The 18,440-nt window shown below is 42.5% G+C and overlaps 3 protein-coding genes, 3 long non-coding RNA genes and 1 pseudogene across 7 annotated transcripts in view; 5 read left to right on the top strand and 2 right to left on the bottom strand.

The window, feature by feature from the left end:
• The window catches only part of LOC135352254 (uncharacterized), a 51,895-nt gene that overhangs the window by 15,164 nt on the left and 18,291 nt on the right, over positions 1-18,440 (top strand). The window lies entirely within an intron of this gene.
• LOC135340682 (uncharacterized) lies at positions 695-1,634 on the top strand. The gene is made up of 2 exons (XR_010396426.1): positions 695-1,257; positions 1,308-1,634. It is a non-coding gene; the product is annotated as an uncharacterized LOC135340682 (long non-coding RNA).
• Positions 3,269-3,916, top strand: LOC135333673 (uncharacterized). Its single transcript, XR_010394018.1, has 2 exons — positions 3,269-3,514; positions 3,599-3,916. It is a non-coding gene; the product is annotated as an uncharacterized LOC135333673 (long non-coding RNA).
• Positions 3,816-7,558, bottom strand: LOC135333014 (uncharacterized). The gene is made up of 4 exons (XR_010393725.1): positions 7,544-7,558; positions 4,607-4,815; positions 4,210-4,265; positions 3,816-4,153 (listed from the first exon to the last, which is right to left on the bottom strand). It is a non-coding gene; the product is annotated as an uncharacterized LOC135333014 (long non-coding RNA).
• Positions 6,318-8,855, top strand: LOC135332098 (ATP-dependent DNA helicase RecQ-like). Of its 2 annotated transcripts, none has more exons than XM_064527424.1 (3): positions 6,318-7,286; positions 8,189-8,353; positions 8,417-8,855. In XM_064527424.1, the coding sequence occupies exons 1-3, from the start codon at positions 6,958-6,960 to the stop codon at positions 8,421-8,423; spliced, it is 501 nt and encodes a 166-aa protein (XP_064383494.1). In that variant the 5' UTR covers positions 6,318-6,957; the 3' UTR covers positions 8,424-8,855. The 2 variants fall into 2 exon arrangements, 1 of the variants encoding a protein (XP_064383494.1); XR_010393113.1 differs by lacking the exon at positions 6,318-7,286 and adding an exon at positions 7,716-7,851 and having other exon boundaries at positions 7,908-8,353.
• On the bottom strand, positions 11,017-12,950 carry LOC135331878 (uncharacterized). Its single transcript, XM_064527158.1, has 4 exons — positions 12,878-12,950; positions 12,595-12,704; positions 12,206-12,347; positions 11,017-11,822 (listed from the first exon to the last, which is right to left on the bottom strand). The coding sequence occupies exons 1-4, from the start codon at positions 12,948-12,950 to the stop codon at positions 11,299-11,301; spliced, it is 849 nt and encodes a 282-aa protein (XP_064383228.1). The 3' UTR covers positions 11,017-11,298.
• LOC135331749 (cilia- and flagella-associated protein 299-like) lies at positions 13,065-17,892 on the top strand (annotated as a pseudogene).

Genomic DNA, 18,440 nt, shown 5'->3' with positions numbered 1-18,440 from the left:
CAAGGATTTTTATGAACGTGGGCGATATGTAGCCCACAATCGTGACGTAAGGTATTCTCCCACGCATTCAGAGTTTTAATAAGACTGTACTGAGACAACCACCAAGCTGTGCTGCAAGTCAGATCAGAGAACCAGGGTGGCCAGCTCTGGTGGCAGTAGCTACCTGCTATATGATAATGATGACTAAGCTATTCTACTATAGCATGTAGAAAGACACAAGAAAAGGTAATAGTGATAGAATCTAAACACACAATCTAGACTAGTAGATCATCTAGCTAAGCCTAAGGTATAGCTAGCTATAGTGCTTGCAAACTTCCAGTTCCAAGTCCATGTCCAGCTTGCTGCAGGCAAAGTTTTACTAGTCGTAGACCTCTGCGTGGGCAGTCCAACATCTCTAGCTCAGTATGCCCACGCTCATTTTCACCCTTCTACCACCCTTCTACCCTCACGCGACTTCCCGATACAGGCTCTCCTTTTTCCTAACTTTACGTCTATTTCTTTCTTTATTCCTCCAATTAATACCGTATTTTATCTCATTGAACGAATAATACAGTATTTTATCTTATTGAACGATTGTGATAAAGAACAGAAAAGGAGAGCCTGTGTAAGAGGCTATAATTATATCCTCCGCTACCGTGGTTACTAGCCTCGATCCCAGGCCGAGTTTTCGCTTTTATAACGGTTAGGCAAACAACTGGGCCTGGTACTAGTTGTCTGCGCATGCGTCAGTCGTTGGTGAGATTCTGACAAATGGATATTCTCGTTCACTTTTGTGACATTTATATTCGTGTACTATCGTGTACTAGAAGTCAGTTCCCGTTTTATCATTATTGGAATGGCTCTTAGCTGAAGCTTCTCTCTTCTCTGAAGCTTAGAAAACATTATTCTGAAGACTGAACAACAAGGGAAAAGGTATAAAGCTTTGTCAAGCTTGTTAAGGTCAGATATTTTTGTGTGGGCCCTATGCTATCATGTCAAGTCGTGTTCATGTTTGGTATTAAAAGATCTATAGTATCATCATTAATATGGTGGATCAAGTGAAGAGTGTGAGCTAGAGAACTTGGTGCTGCCATCATCAGCTCGTCGACAATGACACTATAACCTGTTTAATACGAGAAATTTAATATGTACATGTATACAGTAGATCTACACGTATTTTGAATGTCTACTTCTCTGTACAGGAGCAATGGCTACTATCCAGCTATCCCAACATTGTTCCTCTTGGCCATACTAACGGACAAGACTGGACAGTTTAAGGTAAGGGTTTAACCGTGTTTGGTTTCTTTAATATTGTCCTATACTTACAGGACTGGAGTATGACCTGATCGTTCGAGTGTTGCTGGGTAGCTCAGAGGCATCAAGAGAATCTACGTTTTCTCAAGCAAAGTTTAACTGAGTTACAAGTTGGGGCCTAGAATCAGAGAAGTCCAGCAGCCTGCTAAATCGTTGAAACGTAATTTGAAGGCATTCAATCATCTTGAAGTTGCCCTGGGTCACTGTAATCGTGCTGCAGCACAACTGGCAACTCCCCAGGCCCTTGTGAAGCAGCTCCCTATGTGCATCTTTTGTGTACTCACTCTGTGCATTTTCTGTGTACAAATTTCGATTATTGATTTATTAAATATCTTTGCCGACCACAAATACAATGAAAATTTGACACATGCACAGACAACTAGTACCAGGCCCAGTTGTTTGCCTAACCGTTATAAAAGCGAAAACTCGGCCTGGGATCGAGGCTACCGTGGTTACATGCCCCTCGGCTCTGCCTCGGAGTAACCACGGTAGCGGAGGATATATGGGTGCATATCCTCCTCTTAGGTGTGGTATATCCTATACATATCCTGAGGGCATAGCAACATAACACCACTGTCTTCAGGGGCGTTTCTAGAGATTGAAGCAGGAGGGTGCTCAAGAATACAGAAAAAATGGAGCCGCGCGCATAGCGCTCGTGATTTTACGCCCCCTCATTTATTGCGGCGCATCTTTCATACATCCAGCTCCTCCCCCATGCAGCCTTGCAGCAAAAAAGTACAGCACACTGCCCAAGAAAAGAGCAGCTCCTACTATTCTCCTCTAGAGCTTCTCTCTTCCATTCTATAGTTCTGTTACTATGTTACTAGATAAAGCATCTAGCTACAGTAATTTTTATGTTATTACATGTGTATCTTCTTGTAAATGACAATACAATGTATAATGTTGTAGTTTGTAGCCCAGAGCAATCTATAGTACCGGTACTATAGCTCATAGTTCCCTGCTAAATACACTCAAATGGGATCTCATAGCGTGATATTTATGAGTCAGTCATCTTGTAGGATCTCCATGCACTATTCTCCTGGGGTACATCCTAGCAAACTGGTAAATCACTGCAATGGGGATGTCCAGTCATTCTGGTGTTAGTTATTGCTTCTCAGTATCTCTCAGTGGAGCAAGAGGTGACTGGGAGAGTGCAGAGGATCTTGATCAGCTATTTAGCATTACATAACCATTGGAATAGCAATACTGATTGCGCATGCTCAATTGGGCGTGGTCGATCATGACTTGTCGTTGTCAATGAGATCGAGATAGAGCTGCACATATCTCTGGAGCTGCACAGTTAGCTAGCTAGCTACTGAGTGATATTTCATGATTGTCTGGGAGGACAGGGGGGTGCTCAAGCCCCCAAAGCCCCCCATTGTACACGCCACTGGTCTTAGTAACACCAAAAAGAGCCGCTTCTAGAGTTAGCCTCGAGACCAGATAACAAACGGCTGGTCTCTCGAGGCTATTCTAGAGTTAGCCTCGAGACCAGCCGTTTGTTATCTGAAAGAACGCCTGGTCAATTTCCAATGTAGCACTGGTTGGACCGGTAATTGCCCGCACAAGGTCCGCCCAAGGTGTATTATCCATGAATATCATTATGATGCTATAAAAAGCTGACTCAGCTGGACGAGTGCTACATTGGAACTAGCCTGGGATCGAGGCTACATTGGAACTTGACCAGGCCTTTCAGATAAGGAAGGGCTGGTCTCGAGGCTATTCTAGAGTAACCATTTTCGAGTTTAACGTCATTGGGGTTATTGCAGGCGCCCTCGTGCAACATGCCATATATTGCACTGGATGACCATAGATACACAGTAATTAACCCGAGGCGCGTGGGCGGCCACGGGTTATAGTAGTCGTTTGGTTTGTTTGTTTGTTACCCGAGGCGCGCGTGGGCGGCCACGGGTATAGTAGTCTGTTGGTTTGTTACCCGAGGCGCGCGTGGGCGGCCACGGGTATAGTAGTATGTTGGTCCATAGATAGAAAAGGGAGGGATTGGAAACGAATCACGTGTGCCGAACACTCCTTGTCTGCCGGAAGCATAGATCAAAGAGGGAAGTGATCACTACTTATACTTCCTCAAAATAAAAATTGTGTTCCAGCCAGCTGATTTCGAGTATATGGCTTTCAAATTCTAGTTCTCAAGAATGGCTTTCTAGCTCAGGTCTACATTTGCACTGTACAATGGAAAGTAGTGCTCCTGCTCCATTTCAGAGTAAGTGATGTTGAACTGTTTGTTAATAATAAATAATAATTAATTACTTTCCATTTACTTTCTTTCCTTTTCATGTAAATGCAGGTAGGTTTAAGGAAGCTTTTATGACTGTTTTGACAGAGAGTACATAGATTCAAAGCTTCATCACCAGAGGAAGCAGTTGCCCTCAACACAGCTTCTGCGTTGATAGTTAATTTCGTTGGAGGGTTCTGAACATAGTGTGATGGTTCGGGCTGAAATTCTACTCAGAATTGAAGTCGTGACACTCTGCAGCATCATTTAATTATCATGCACAGTTAAATTTATAGAATTGAACAATAATTTATCACAGTTAAGAATTGAACATTCAATGTGATTGAACATGTTATGGTTGTGCCTTCTTTTGGGAAGGGGTTATTCTCATCACCTAGCTGCAATGGTCGCCTTCTATTGTCTTTCAGCAGTTGCCTCTAATTGTTGCACATGTGCTGTTGATCACCCGAAGAGCCTGTGTTCTTAGCAAATTCACTAACATTCGGGTTCTCGTTGGATTTACCCCTATGTCTTTGTTGGCCAATTTAACGGGGTCCTGGCACAACCTGTTGCTGATGACTCCAGGTATTGTGAACAGATATCTAACCATCTCCACAAATGACCTCACTGCAGGTATTGTTATAAAAGTATAGTGTGGGCAATAATCAGTATAGCATGCTTACCAGTAATCCTAAATTCATTCTTTCGTGAATGACGATTCAAAATTTTCACGGCATTTCTGTAAGTGCAAACAAAGACAATGCAAAACTTCAAATACTCCTCTAACAGTATATTAGCAGAATATATTCAACTAGCCCTTTTTAGAGATGAAAAAAGGAGACAAAAAACACTCCTGAAATACTTTATTTATTGATATAGTACAAAAGTTTCACTTGTATCATTCAAAAAGTAATACTTACGCAAAGCACTAGGACCCAAGTATACAGTTTGACACAGGTACAAACTGCAAATCAGCTTTACATATGTGCTAGAGGGAGACATAATTTTGACTATCACCTTACCCTACAAAACTGGCCTATTATTCTGCTTCAACTCTACTGAAGTAAGTTTCTAACTTACCAGGTATGAATACAGTTAAGCCACGGACATCTGGCCTAACCCAGAAGTCTAAGTTAGACTCTAACAACGTCTGCAAGAACTGAGTCAGAGAAAATCTTTGTTACAATCCCGCCAGAACGTGATTACGTAACAAGACAAGGAGTGTTTCAACGGATATCATTGAAATTGTCGTTCGTTTCCAATCCCTCCCTCTTCTATCTATGGTTGGTCTGTTTGTTTGTTTGTTTGTTTGTTTGTTTGTTTGTCACAGGTATATCTACTCACCTGGATGCCACAGCGCTGCGTTTACAGCATAGATAGCCTTCACAGAACAATATCTTGATTTAAATAGTGGCAGATTTTGATGTTAAAGCTTCTTTGTCGAGCAAAAGCTAAGAAGCTTGAATAAGCTTGTGACTAGGTCTGCTTACCTGGATGTTCTAGCACTGCGTTTACAGCATAAGTAGCCTCCACACAACAAGTTAGTACTTTTGATAGTGGCAGCTTTCGGTGTTAAAGCTTCTTTGTCTAATAAAAGCGAGCAAAATGTAGCTTGAACAGAACTTGCACATGCGTTACTTATAACTGAAGTGATCCTGTACCAAGAACGATGGAACAGGGTCACTAAAGTAGAAAGCTGTATATACCAGGAACAATGGAACAGGGTCACTAAAGTAGAGAAGCTTCTCCTGCTGCTGACTGGGATCCTACTCCATGCAGAACCTGGAGCCATACTTCTCTGAGACTCCAGGCTTCTTTACTGTGATCCTAATCCACAGTGCATATATCTATAGTACCACTACCTGTTCTCAAATGTTTCAGCATGCCTCCAGTCTGGTTTAGTTTTATTGCTCCTGAGTTGCTGTGCAAGTCATACATGATAACAACATCACTATATGCACTGCATTATATTTCTGGTTTCTTTTTAATCATGTCACCATGTACCAGCCGAGGGTTTGCACTTTAGTGCTCTAGTTTGTTTGTTTGTTTGTTTGTTTGTTTGTCACAGGTATATCTACTCACCTGGATGCCACAGCGCTGCGTTTACAGCATAGATAGCCTTCACAGAACAATATCTTGATTTAAATAGTGGCAGATTTTGATGTTAAAGCTTCTTTGTCGAGCAAAAGCTAAGAAGCTTGAATAAGCTTGTGACTAGGTCTGCTTACCTGGATGTTCTAGCACTGCGTTTACAGCATAAGTAGCCTCCACACAACAAGTTAGTACTTTTGATAGTGGCAGCTTTCGGTGTTAAAGCTTCTTTGTCTAATAAAAGCGAGCAAAATGTAGCTTGAACAGAACTTGCACATGCGTTACTTATAACTGAAGTGATCCTGTACCAAGAACGATGGAACAGGGTCACTAAAGTAGAAAGCTGTATATACCAGGAACAATGGAACAGGGTCACTAAAGTAGAGAAGCTTCTCCTGCTGCTGACTGGGATCCTACTCCATGCAGAACCTGGAGCCATACTTCTCTGAGACTCCAGGCTTCTTTACTGTGATCCTAATCCACAGTGCATATATCTATAGTACCACTACCTGTTCTCAAATGTTTCAGCATGCCTCCAGTCTGGTTTAGTTTTATTGCTCCTGAGTTGCTGTGCAAGTCATACATGATAACAACATCACTATATGCACTGCATTATATTTCTGGTTTCTTTTTAATCATGTCACCATGTACCAGCCGAGGGTTTGCACTTTAGTGCTCTAGTTATAGTAGTCGTTTGGTTTGTCTGTTTGTTTGTCTGTTTGTAAGTTCAGGATCTGCTCACCTGGCTGCCACAGCACTGCGTTTACAGCATGGATAGCCTTCACACAATAAGTTATTAGTTTTAACAATAGTAGATTTCGATGTTAGAGCTTTGTTGTCGAATAAAAGCGAGCATAAACTAAGAAGCTTGAACTTGCACGTTGGCAGCTAGCTAGCTAGTAGCCTCGATCCCAGGCCGATCCGTCTCTAATTGAACGCTAGGTCGCCTCCTCGGCCTGGTATTGATTGTATCTGGGCGTGTATCTGGGCGTGCTCTTATTGGCTCCACCTCGCTCAGGTATTCGCTAAAAAAGAGCGAATTCCTGAGCGACTTAACACTAATGGTGTATGTATGAGCACCTACTCCGTAAAAGTAATTGTAATCTCATGAATAGCTCCGTAAAGCTAGCTAGCTACTATACTATGGCAATTTCAACGTCTTTTGATATCCAAGAAGCATTAGCATATGCACTGTCTTGTGTGAAGCAAGAAGGACTGATCCTCAAGGAACAGCAGGTCCGTGCTCTCAAGCTCCTGTCAGAAGGAAGGGACGTTTTTGTGTGGTTCCCAACTTAACTGGGTATGGCAAGTCTCTGTGCTATCAATTGCTACCCTTCTTGATGGACTACAAGCTTGGTAGGACTAAGGGTCCTCTTGTCGCCAGAAGTGTAGTTCTTGTCATCTCTCCCCTTGTGTCTCTCATGATTGACCAGGTCAGGAGTCTGAACACTAGAGGTGTTTCTGCTGTCATCCTCAGTAGTAATAAGGGAATCGACAGAAGTCTTGTTGCCACTAACAAAGATGTGTCGGATGGAAAGTACCATCTGTTGTTCACTGCCCCAGAGGCTGTTGTTGAAGACTATCGTTGGAGGATGCTATTACTAGAGCCTCCACTCAATTCCTCTTTAGTGGCAATAGCTGTGGACGAAACACACTGTGTTTACAAGTGGCAAGTTATTAATAACTCCCGTTGTGATTATTATGCCTCGAGGCGTAGCCGCACGAGGGATACGGTAAAGCTGACTGTGTGTGTGTCTGTCTGTCTGTCTGTGTGTGTGTGTGTGTATTCCAGCTATAACTGCTCAACGGTTACAATGCGACGAAAACTAACAGCTTCTATAGGCTTCTAGCCACGTTCTCTTGGATTTTGATTCGTGGATTAGCAAACTAAAGCTTCTTTCTCGAGTTATGGCTAGTTTGACTCACATTGAAGGCTGTTGCAGTCTCTTCAGAATCTTTCATAGCATCATCTGTCCGCACAAACTTTCTATTCAACATATGAGTTAGCCTTGCACTAAAGCGCTAGCTTTTTGTTAGCTACAATACTCAGAAAATATCTGTTAAAACAGCTAGCTAGCAGTAGCCATTTGTGAAATTGATCTCTTTGGACACACCCTTTAATTATTCCTGTGGATGTAATGCGCATGCGCGCTCATTCCCCATGTGTGAGAAAATAATATCCAAGATCCAGATCCAGATCCTCCTGGCAGAATCATCTTTGTCTTGAGGGCCTGGTAAGCCACAAAACACTACCATATAACAATATAGATAACAATATGCATGTACACAGGTCTTTTCTTCTTAGATATTATATACACTGAACTACAGATCCTGGAAGAATCAATTTTCTTCTTTCTTGATGTCCTGGTAAGCCACATAATACAATAAATAACAACTTACAATAGATGCATGTAAATAAGTCTTTTCTTCTCAGTGACTTTATACAGATAAGCTAACTTTAATATAAAATTCATTATAGATAACACTCTAATACTTTTGAGCGAAAGCAAAAACATGGCGAGAGGCATTAGCACAGCGCCAGCTTGAACACTAGTTATGTATGTTTTGTAGGAGCTCTGACTTTCGTCCTGCCTATGCACACCTAGGTGAGCTTAGAGCATTTTCCCCTCCTGGTGCTCCAATGTTGGCTGCAAACTGGATAGTTTCTGACCTACCCTCTAGCTCCACAGCGATTGCAGATTATGTCGAGGCACTGGCATTATGTGGACCATCAATGTGAGATAAAAAAATAATTTTATTTACAACACTATCACATTAAAAATTTCCTACTTTGTGCAGGAGTTAAAAGCAAGCCTTTTTCCTCGAACCCCGATGGTACTCCTCTTTGCTGATGGACGCGAGCTCACAGTGAAAGGAGATGCGTCGGAACCACTCGTGTCCTTAGTCCTTTTCTTAGGGGCTGATCTTACTGGACTACTAGGGAGCTGCCCTTTGGACACTTGTTTCTGGTAGCTACGTCTGGCCAGGAGCCTGAACGCCTCTATGGACTCTATCTTCTTGATACAAGAAAGACAGACAATCTTTGACAGGCCATCTGAATCACTAACAGGCAGATCCAATGCAAGACTGAGCCTCCCTGGAATATCTTCTTTGAGAGCCTTACTGCTGAACAAATGTTTATATCTTCTGTTTTGTATGGCATCAGTGCTGCAACATAACCTACAAAGAACAAACTTAGAAGCCATCATTAATTTTATTCAATTTTCATTTGACCACATGGACTTAATAATAATAACGAAGTCACGCCCAGATACACGCCCAGATACAATCAATACCAGGCCAAGGAGGCGACCTAGCGTTCAATTAGAGACGGATCGGCCTGGGATCGAGGCTAGCTTAGCTAGTAGCCTCACCCCAGGCCGATCCGTCTCCAATTGAACGCTAGGTCGCCGTATTTTTCAACTTCCTTCTATTAAAAAAAAATCGGCCTGGGACCGACGCTAGCTAGCTAGCAAACACTATACACGCGGCCTTTATTCGAGGCACCCTCCGTATTTACAGCTGAAGTGATCCCGTACCAAAAACAGTGGAAAAGGGTCACTACAATAGAAAGCTAGAATTGTGACTTGTTTGTTGCTCTTGTTAGCTGACTCTGGGATCCTACTCCATCCAAGAGTCATACTTCTCTGAGACTCCAGGCTTCTTTGCTGTAATCCTAGACTAGGACCTAGTTCACCTCATGTACCACTAAAACTCTGTTCTCAATGTTTCAGCATGTCTCCAGTCTGGTTTAGTTTATTGCTCCTGAGTTGCTGTGCTAGACAGCTCAGTCATACATCACTACATGCACTGCATTATATCACTCTTCTGGTTTCTTTATAATCATGTCACCAGCCGAGGGTTTGCACTTCAGTGCTCTAGTTTGTTTGTTTGTTTGTTTGTCTGTTTGTCACTAGTATATCTACTCACCTGGATGCCATAGCGCTGCGTTTGCAGCATAGGTAGCCTTCACATAACAATATCTTGGTTTAAATAGTGGCAGATTTTGATGTTAAAGCTTCTTTGTCGAGCAAAAGCTAAGAAGCTTGAGTAAGCTTGTGACTAGGTCTGCTTACCTGGATGTTCTAGCACTGCGTTTACAGCATGAGTAGCCTCCACACAACAAGTTAGTACTTTTGATAGTGGCAGCTTTCGGTGTTAAAGCTTCTTTGTCTAATAAAAGCGAGCAAAATGTAACTTGAACAGAACTTGCACATGCGTTACTTATAACTGAAGTGATCCTGTACCAAGAACGATGGAACAGGGTCACTACAGTAGAAAGCTGTATATACCAGGAACAATGGAACAGGGTCACTAAGTAGAAGCTTGAATATAGCTCCTGCTGCTGACTGGGATCCTACTCCATGCAGAACCTGGAGCCATACTTCTCTGAGACTCCAGGCTTCTTTACTGTGATCCCAATCCACAGTGCATATATCTATAGTACCACTACCTGTTCTCAAATGTTTCAGCATGCCTCCAGTCTGGTTTAGTTTTATTGCTCCTGAGTTGCTGTGCAAGTCATACATGATAACAACATCACTATATGCACTGCATTATATTTCTGGTTTCTTTATAATCATGTCACCAGCCGAGGGTTTGCACTTTAGTGCTCTAGTTTGTTTGTTTGTTTGTTTGTGACAGGTGAATCTACTCACCTGGATGCCACAGCACTGCGTTTACAGCATGGATAGCCTTCATACAACAAGTTATTAATTTTAATAGTGGCAGAATTTCATGTTAAACCTTCGTTGTCAAATAAAAACGAGCAAAAGCTAAGAAGCTTGTGACTGGGTCTGCTTACCTGGATGCTCTAGCACTGCGTTTACAGCATGGGTAGCCTCCACACAACAAGTCAGTACTTCTAATAGTGGCAGCTTTCGGTGTTAAAGCTTCGTTGTCTAATAAAAGCGAGCAAAATGTAGCTTGAACAGAACTTGCACATGCGTTACTTATAACTGAAGTGATCCTGTACCAGGTCCAGAAACAATGGAACAGGGTCACTAAAGTAGAAAGCTGTATATACCAGGAACAATATTGGAACAGGGTCACTAAAGCAGAAAGCTTGCTTTAGCTGACTGGGATCCATGCAGGACCTGGAGCCATACTTCTCTGAGACTCCATGCTTCTTTGCTGTGATCCTAATCCACAGTGCATATATTTATAGTACTACTACCTGTTCTCAAATGTTTCAGCATGCCTCCAGTCTGGTTTAGTTTTATTGCTCCTGAGTTGCTGTGCAAGTCATGCATGATGATGATAACAACATCACTATATGCACTGCATTATATCAGTCTTCTGGTTTCTTTATAATCATGTCACCAGCCGAGGGTTTGCACTTTAGTGCTCTAGTTCATAGTATCTATGGGATGACATAATGCCCTCGGCAACATAATATGGCATGTTGCACTCTGGCTGGGCAATAACATACGTACATAATTATAGCAAAATTAATGAACAGCAAAATTCAAAAATAAGACTTAATATAAGCGACACCTGTTCTAAGGAAATTGTCCTTTTCCCTCTTGTATGTAACTAAAGCATATGCAAAGTCCATCTGACAATACTGCAAGCTGATTGGACGGACGATACTGTAGCCATTCGGGCTTGGAATAGTCTCTGTACCATTACTAGATAAATCCGACCACGGAATACTTTATTCATGACATCATTTCGTATGGTCATGATAGGCCATGTAAGTATAGTTTGCTAGATCCTCCCAGCTGGCTTGCCTGACTGTATAGTTGTGACACAGAGCTATAGTGTACAGTGCCGACATCTTCCCCACCCAATGTTCCAGCAGCCTCTAGATCAACAGCATTCAAAGCCAGTCCATTACTCAGAAATAATGTCGAACCATTATTATAAGAAAACCACATGGCACTATCGTAGTCATTTCCAGACTTCTTAGATATCAATACAAGACAATCATCGCTAACGTTGAATTTCAAAATCGTCTTTTGATCCGATGTCACTATATAAACAAGTTGCAAACGTGGGCAGACGTCCGAGTAATCATGGGAACCAGGTGGAATATCGTCCTTGCATATTTTTTGCGTTCCTTTGATTACATTGACACAGAGTATGTGTGTGGTGTGGGCGGGAGTGGTACAAGCAAGGTTGGAGATCATGATGAGGCTAGAGGATTTGCCCATGGAGATGGGGAAGATCGTGAAGTTGCCAAATCTGTTGATGCTCATATAACCTGTGTGTGTGTGGGTGGTGGGGAGTGTGGAGTGGGTGGATTGATAGTGTGTGTGTTTATAGAGAGGTCAACAATAATTAGTGTGAGCATTGTAGGGACAGTACCACACACACACACACAGCTCCACTTGTGGGAGATCACAGCCTATACTATAATATAGGCATGCATCTTTGAACGGCCATAACGTCAGTTCCGTTAGTAAATTTAGAGAATGGCTTTTGATTATTAAAACTCTACTCTTCAAATTACAGGGGACCCATCAGTGTTAAATAAAGCTTGAACATGACTTTAGTCAATTTTTACACCCACCTACACACACACTCACACTCCACACCTCACACATACACACTCCACACCTCACACACCCACACCCACACACGTACCTTCATGCACGGCCACAAACACTTCGTCCTGTTGTTCCTCGTTAATCATTCGGGTGACCACAAAATCAACCGCTAGAGGAAAATTGAATCTAATCATTCTCAACTGTTCCACAGCAGTGTAGTAGTCAACATGTAGTCTGTCCTGAGATGAAGGGAACAAATAGTCATACATACGGTTTCTTTCATACTCAATTATTTTCTAGACATAATATTTTTCTTTGATCTTTGAGATCGATAACTTGAGTTAGGATTGCCCAATTACAAATCTAAAGAATGTGTTTTGTAGCTCTTTGAAAGACCTATCAAAATTTAATATTAAAGAGTATAATAATTTATTAGTAATGAGTTAGGGTTTGGGTGATTCATATATAATAGTCAAGCTGACGTACCTTTGTCAGTGCTACGATGCTAGTTGTGTCACATGACGAGTAGATAGTATCGTAGTTGTCATGGTAACCTGAGTCCTCTCCGAGAAGCCACACATGGTTGTCATCGCTACCTGCAGTACAAAAAAACACGTATTAAAGTATAAAACACGTTTGTTATCGAACATTGTAACGTTGCATATAAATTGAATGCTCCAGAATAATATATGACACAACAATTTTTATTATTATAATTGTTTTGTCTGATATTATTCTGGAGCTGTATAATGCATTCAATTTATTATACCAGTGCTTGTGCTAAACAGGGAAGCCACGATACAGAGCAGGAGCAGTACTAGTTGTTGGGTCTGGGTGGCCATTTAGACGTCAATAATGCAATTATTAATCTGCCGATCTTTACCCGATACAAACACACACTACCCTTACCACTGCTATGACATCGAGGAGGCGACCTAGCGTTCAATTAGAGACGGATCGGCCTGGGATCGAGGCTATGACAACGCCAGCTTTCTGAACATAAAGATGGCGGCTACTGGTGAGGAAGCTAGTAACAGCGCTGCAGATACTATAGTCACCGAGTATGCCACGTATGAGGATTACCTGGACTCTCAAATAACACCAACTGATCTGTTCTACCTGGAGGTGAGGTTATAGCTCGAGGTGGGGGTAGGGTTGATTGACTGTGGGGGGCGACGGTGACGTCCAACCCCCACACACTTATTACGAAATATCGAGTAGAAACACATCTGCAGTTAGTCTCGCGAGCAGCCGTCGAAGGGGGAAGGATGTCCTTCCCCCTTCGACGGCTGCTCGCGAGACTAATCTGCAGTGGCTTGTAATTTTTACGGTATTACGTAGTTGGTGGTTTGCATTCCACTCCTCACACACACACACACACACACACACACACACACACACACACACACACACGCACACACACACACTCACACACACACACACACACACACACACTCACACACCACACTCCACACACTCACACACCACACTCCACACACACACACACACACCCACCCACACACACCACACTCCACACACACACACACACACACACACACACACACCCACCCACACACACCACACTCCACACACACACACACACACACACACACACACACACACACACACACACACACACACACACACACACACACACACACAGGACGAGGAACTGGCACGTCAGCTAGTGGAGCTAGGATATCGTGGATCAGGGGAAGTGCTCAAGAGAGAAGACTTTGAGCTCAGGAAAGAAGCGGCTGCAGCCAGTAAGCTAGCACGTCGAGACCAGCTGAGGTGTGTGGGTGGTGTGTGTGGGTGGATGTAGTGTGTGTGGGGGGTGGGTGTGTATTTGTCACATTAACGCTACCCTATTGCTTAGATGTAATAATTATTATGGACAATGATTCTTAGCTACAAACTGTACAAGACTTGTTTGTATATGCGATTGCAAAAGAATCTATTATACTGAACTGATTGTAAGTATGCGATTGCAAACAGATTAATTTATCACTGCTGACCTAGTGTCCCCCCCCCCCCATGGTACAGAGTGTTGTGCTGACCTAGTGTCCCCCCCCCCCCATGGTACAGAGTGTTGTGCTGACCTAGTGTCCCCCCCATGGTACAGAGTGTTGTGCTGACCTAGTGTCCCCCCCATGGTACAGAGTGTTGTGCTGACCTAGTGTCCCCTCCATGGTACAGAGTGTTGTGCTGACCTAGTGTGTCCCCCATGGTACAGAGTGTTGTGCTGACCTAGTGTCCCCTCCATGGTACAGAGTGTTGTGCTGACCTAGTGTCCCCCCCCATGGTACAGAGTGTTGTGCTGACCTAGTGTCCCCCCCCCATGGTACAGAGTGTTGTGCTGACCTAGTGTCCCCCCCATGGTACAGAGTGTTGTGCTGACCTAGTGTCCCCCCCATGGTACAGAGTGTTGTGCTGACCTAGTGTCCCCCCCATGGTACAGAGTGTTGTGCTGACCTAGTGTCCCCCCCCCCCATGGTACAGAGTGTTGTGCTGACCTAGTGTCCCCCCATGGTACAGAGTGTTGTGCTGACCTAGTGTCCCCCCATGGTACAGAGTGTTGTGCAATGCTGGGAAGGACCTGCAATGATCAGTGTTCCTGGAGGGGCTGGCTCAGAGGGAAGAGACTAACAGAAACGGGAAAATTTCAGTAAGTCTTCTTAATACATGATAAGCAATCCCCCCTCACACACACACACACACACACACCACCACCACCCCACACACACACACACACACCACCACCCCACACACACACACACACACACACACCACACACACAGTCAATTATATTTATTCGGGACAGGAATGCCAAGGGTCAGGAGATATCAGGATACATTGACTACGCACATCGACTCAAGGTACTACCAGTAATAAAGGTGGTTGATCCTAACATGTATTTATAACATAAAATTATACCTCACCCCAATGATCTAACTGCCGTATAGCGGGTAATTTTCGTAACTACCAATTTAGTATTTTAAGTACAGCTCAACAGCTCAGGATAGTGACGCATTGAATCTCTTGCAGTAGAATAATTCCGTCGTTTTAATTTTCGTTTGATACGAAAACTTTCTATGTGGTATTATACATGTACATGATAATTGTAGGTGGATGATTTTGACCCCATATTCTCGTCACGGAAGAAGCTGCTCCCTAGACACAGTGACTTGAGCTTCTATAACTGGGACACTAACTTCTCCTCGTCCAACTCCACTCCTAATTATCAGGTACGTGTGAGAAATATGAAGTACGTGGGTATAATATATAAGAGGTGGTTGCCAAAATATGTATTAATTACATGTCGTCATGTTTTCGTAGTTTTTCTTTGAAGGGCTATAACTTGTGTTGGGAACGTCCAATTTCAAAAAGCTAATTATTATGCCTCGAGGCGTAGCCGCACGAGGGATACGGTAAAGCTGACTGTGTGTGTGTCTGTCTGTCTGTGTGTGTGTGTGTGTGTGTATTCCAGCTATAACTGCTCAACGGTTACAATGCGACGAAAACTAACAGCTTCTATAGGCTTCTAGCCACGTTCTCTTGGATTTTGATTTGTGGATTAGCAAACTAAAGCTTCTTTCTCGAGTTATGGCTAGTTTGACTCACATTGAAGGCTGTTGCAGTCTCTTCAGAATCTTTCATAGCATCATCTGTTCGCACAAACTTTCTATTCAACTTATGAGTTAGCCTTGCACTTAAGCGCTAGCTTTTTGTTGGCTACAAGAGTTAGAAAGAGCTGCTAAAGAAGCTAGCTATTTTAGTAGCCATTATTGATTGAACTGCAGACACACCCCTATTCCTGGATGTAGATCTAATGCGCATGCGCGCTCAATACCACGTGTAAGAGAATCCATTTTGCAGAGAATCAGCTTTGTTGAGGTCCAGGTAAGCCACAAACCAACCTTTTCTGATAATTACTCAATTTATATTATTCGTTACTGTGTTTAATCAATTGCTAACACCTATTCTGTCAATTTGAAATCATAATTATTGCAAATTATTAACCTTTCTAATACTTGTGAGCGAAAGCAAAAACATGGCGAGAGGCATTAGCACAGCGCCAGCTTGAACACTAGTTTTATTAGTACATGTAGCTGTTTGGTAGTGCTACAATAATATTATGGTGTCCTTAGATCCATTTGAGTGTATTTAGCAGGGAACTATGAGCTATAGTACCAGTACTATAGATTGCTCTGGGCTACAAACTACAACATTGTACATTGTATTGTGATTTACAAGAAGATACACATGTAAAAATTATTGTAGCTACATGTAGATGCTTTGTCTAGTAATTATAATAACAGAACTAGAATGAAAGAGAGAAGCTCTAGTTTCTTTTTTTGGCTTTGTTCGAAAGCAGTAGGAGACGCTCGTTTTTTGGGCAGTGTGCTGTGCTTTTTTGCTGCAAGGCTGCATGGGGGAGGAGCTGGATGTATGGAAGTGCTTCTTCTCCTAAAGTTCCTTTTGCTTTTTTCAAGAGTAGGAGCCGCTCGTTTGCTGGGCTTGTTTGCTGCAAATTATAGCTTATAGGTGTCTTCCTTTCGCTTTGTGAGAGTAGTACGAGTCGCTCGTTTCTTGGGAAGTGTGCTGGGCTTGTTTGCTGCAAAACTGGGGGAGGAGCTGGATGTTTTCGTTTTGTGGGTGGAGCTAGGACTATAATTTTGTCCATCAAACTGAGGTGGAGGAACAGGTTGACTTGAATAGAGACCACAGATTTAGTAGAGACACAGAGATGTCAACTTTAGATATTAGTTTTCAAAAGAATAATGATGCAGTTGCTAGGTTGGCTGTTTATATAGGTGGACTGTTGCTAAGCTAGTGCATTTCTAGTAGCCAATAGGTTTAAATAGAAGCCCTCGAGCTTTGGGACACTATAGCACATAGATACCTCATGCCCATGTTCTAACTATAACTTAGATCAACGAGCACAAATTATAAAAGAAAGCGTGGGGCTATAATAATTAAAGTGTGTGTTTTTTCAGAACATAATTTATTTTCACAGCAAAGTTTGATAGCCTATAACGTGTGTTTGGAACACTACAGTAGTGAGTGCCCTCCTAGTCTGTAGGGCGCCATAGCACTACTCAATTATACAGTTTGCTCCCTTTGGTCTCGTCGTACATAATTAGTTGACATGATTATTGTACACGGACACTTTGTTTGTATTTGTTTGATATAACACGCACACACACACCCCCCACGCACGCACACACAGGTGATTGCAGACAATGCCTCAGGTCTGCTGTTTAAGAATAAACGAGACAGAAAGATTATTAACGTTGACCCAAAGGTACAGGCTGTGTGGGGTGTGTGTGTGTGGGGTGTGTGTATGTGTGTGTGGGTGTGTGTGTGGGTGTGCTGTGTGTGTGTGGGGGGAAATAATTACAAATTAAGGTACAGCTATAGCGTGCAGTAGAACTAATAAGTGAATTGAGGCCTCAGATTCAAAGCTGACAGTGAAGATTAGAATGAACTTTGTACAGCACGTTTGCTAACACTCCCTCTAATGGAAGCATCCAAAACAGCAAAACTTGTATTTGTTGTATTTGACGCTGTTTGTATGCTAACTGTGCTCTCTTGTTATAAACTGTTGACATAGCATTGGGCTTTTGAGATTATATTGAGCAAACTGTCTCAAAATTTGTGAATAGAATTTTTAGGGAGTTAGAAAAGCATTATTATTGTACACTGTGCCTCCTCCCTACTTCCCACACTATAATAGTTAATCAATTTTTCACACGTTATTTAATGGAATAAGGGAGACCGAAATATCATTTGACGTTGATCCAAACGTACAGCTAGCATACAAATAAATACTAAAAAAGCAATTAAGCGGTACTGATTTTGACGTAAAAAAACACACCTAGGACCTACATGTACATGTACATGTATGCTAGCTGTACTTTTGTATATAGCAAAGACGGGATAATTATTGATAAGAAGCATCTGGGAAACAATCAACTTCATTATGATAATTATTATTAATTAAGCTCCAGCTGTTGACTGATCACTGGGGTTTAGTAGCGGTCCATTGCCCTGTCACAGCTAGCATACATTGCACATGTATTATTAAAAATGGGGTATTGATAACAAGTACCGTATAGCGGGAAATTTTCGTCGTTTTTCGAGGGCAGAGCATTTAAAACTTGGATAAACTCCCATGCACCGGTATTTCACATGCAATGCTATTGGTGGGTGTGGTTTCCTGGCATTGAACCGCGAATATTAGAACCCACGTAACTTTCTGCTGAGGGCTCTGGAGCCAAATTGCACCCGCAAAAATTTCCCGCTATGCATTGTAGGAAATAAAGCTC

This window comes from Halichondria panicea, chromosome 1, assembly GCF_963675165.1.
Source record: "Halichondria panicea chromosome 1, odHalPani1.1, whole genome shotgun sequence".
In the NCBI taxonomy this organism is placed as follows: Eukaryota; Metazoa; Porifera; class Demospongiae; order Suberitida; family Halichondriidae; genus Halichondria; species Halichondria panicea.
This window is presented reverse-complemented; position numbering and strand designations above follow the sequence as displayed.

Bases quoted from the DNA above. Each gene is read 5' to 3' on its own strand.
- LOC135332098 (XM_064527424.1), top strand. From the start codon at position 6,958: ATGGACTACAAGCTTGGTAGGACTAAGGGTCCTCTTGTCGCCAGAAGT. The intron at 7,287-8,188 runs GCAAGTTATTAA...TATGTTTTGTAG, and splicing joins ACACACTGTGTTTACAAGTG to GAGCTCTGACTTTCGTCCTG.
- LOC135331878 (XM_064527158.1), bottom strand. From the start codon at position 12,950: ATGGCCACCCAGACCCAACAACTAGTACTGCTCCTGCTCTGTATCGTG. The intron at 12,705-12,877 runs GTATAATAAATT...TTTGTACTGCAG, and splicing joins CCTGTTTAGCACAAGCACTG to GTAGCGATGACAACCATGTG. The intron at 12,348-12,594 runs GTACGTCAGCTT...CCTTCATCTCAG, and splicing joins GCATCGTAGCACTGACAAAG to GACAGACTACATGTTGACTA.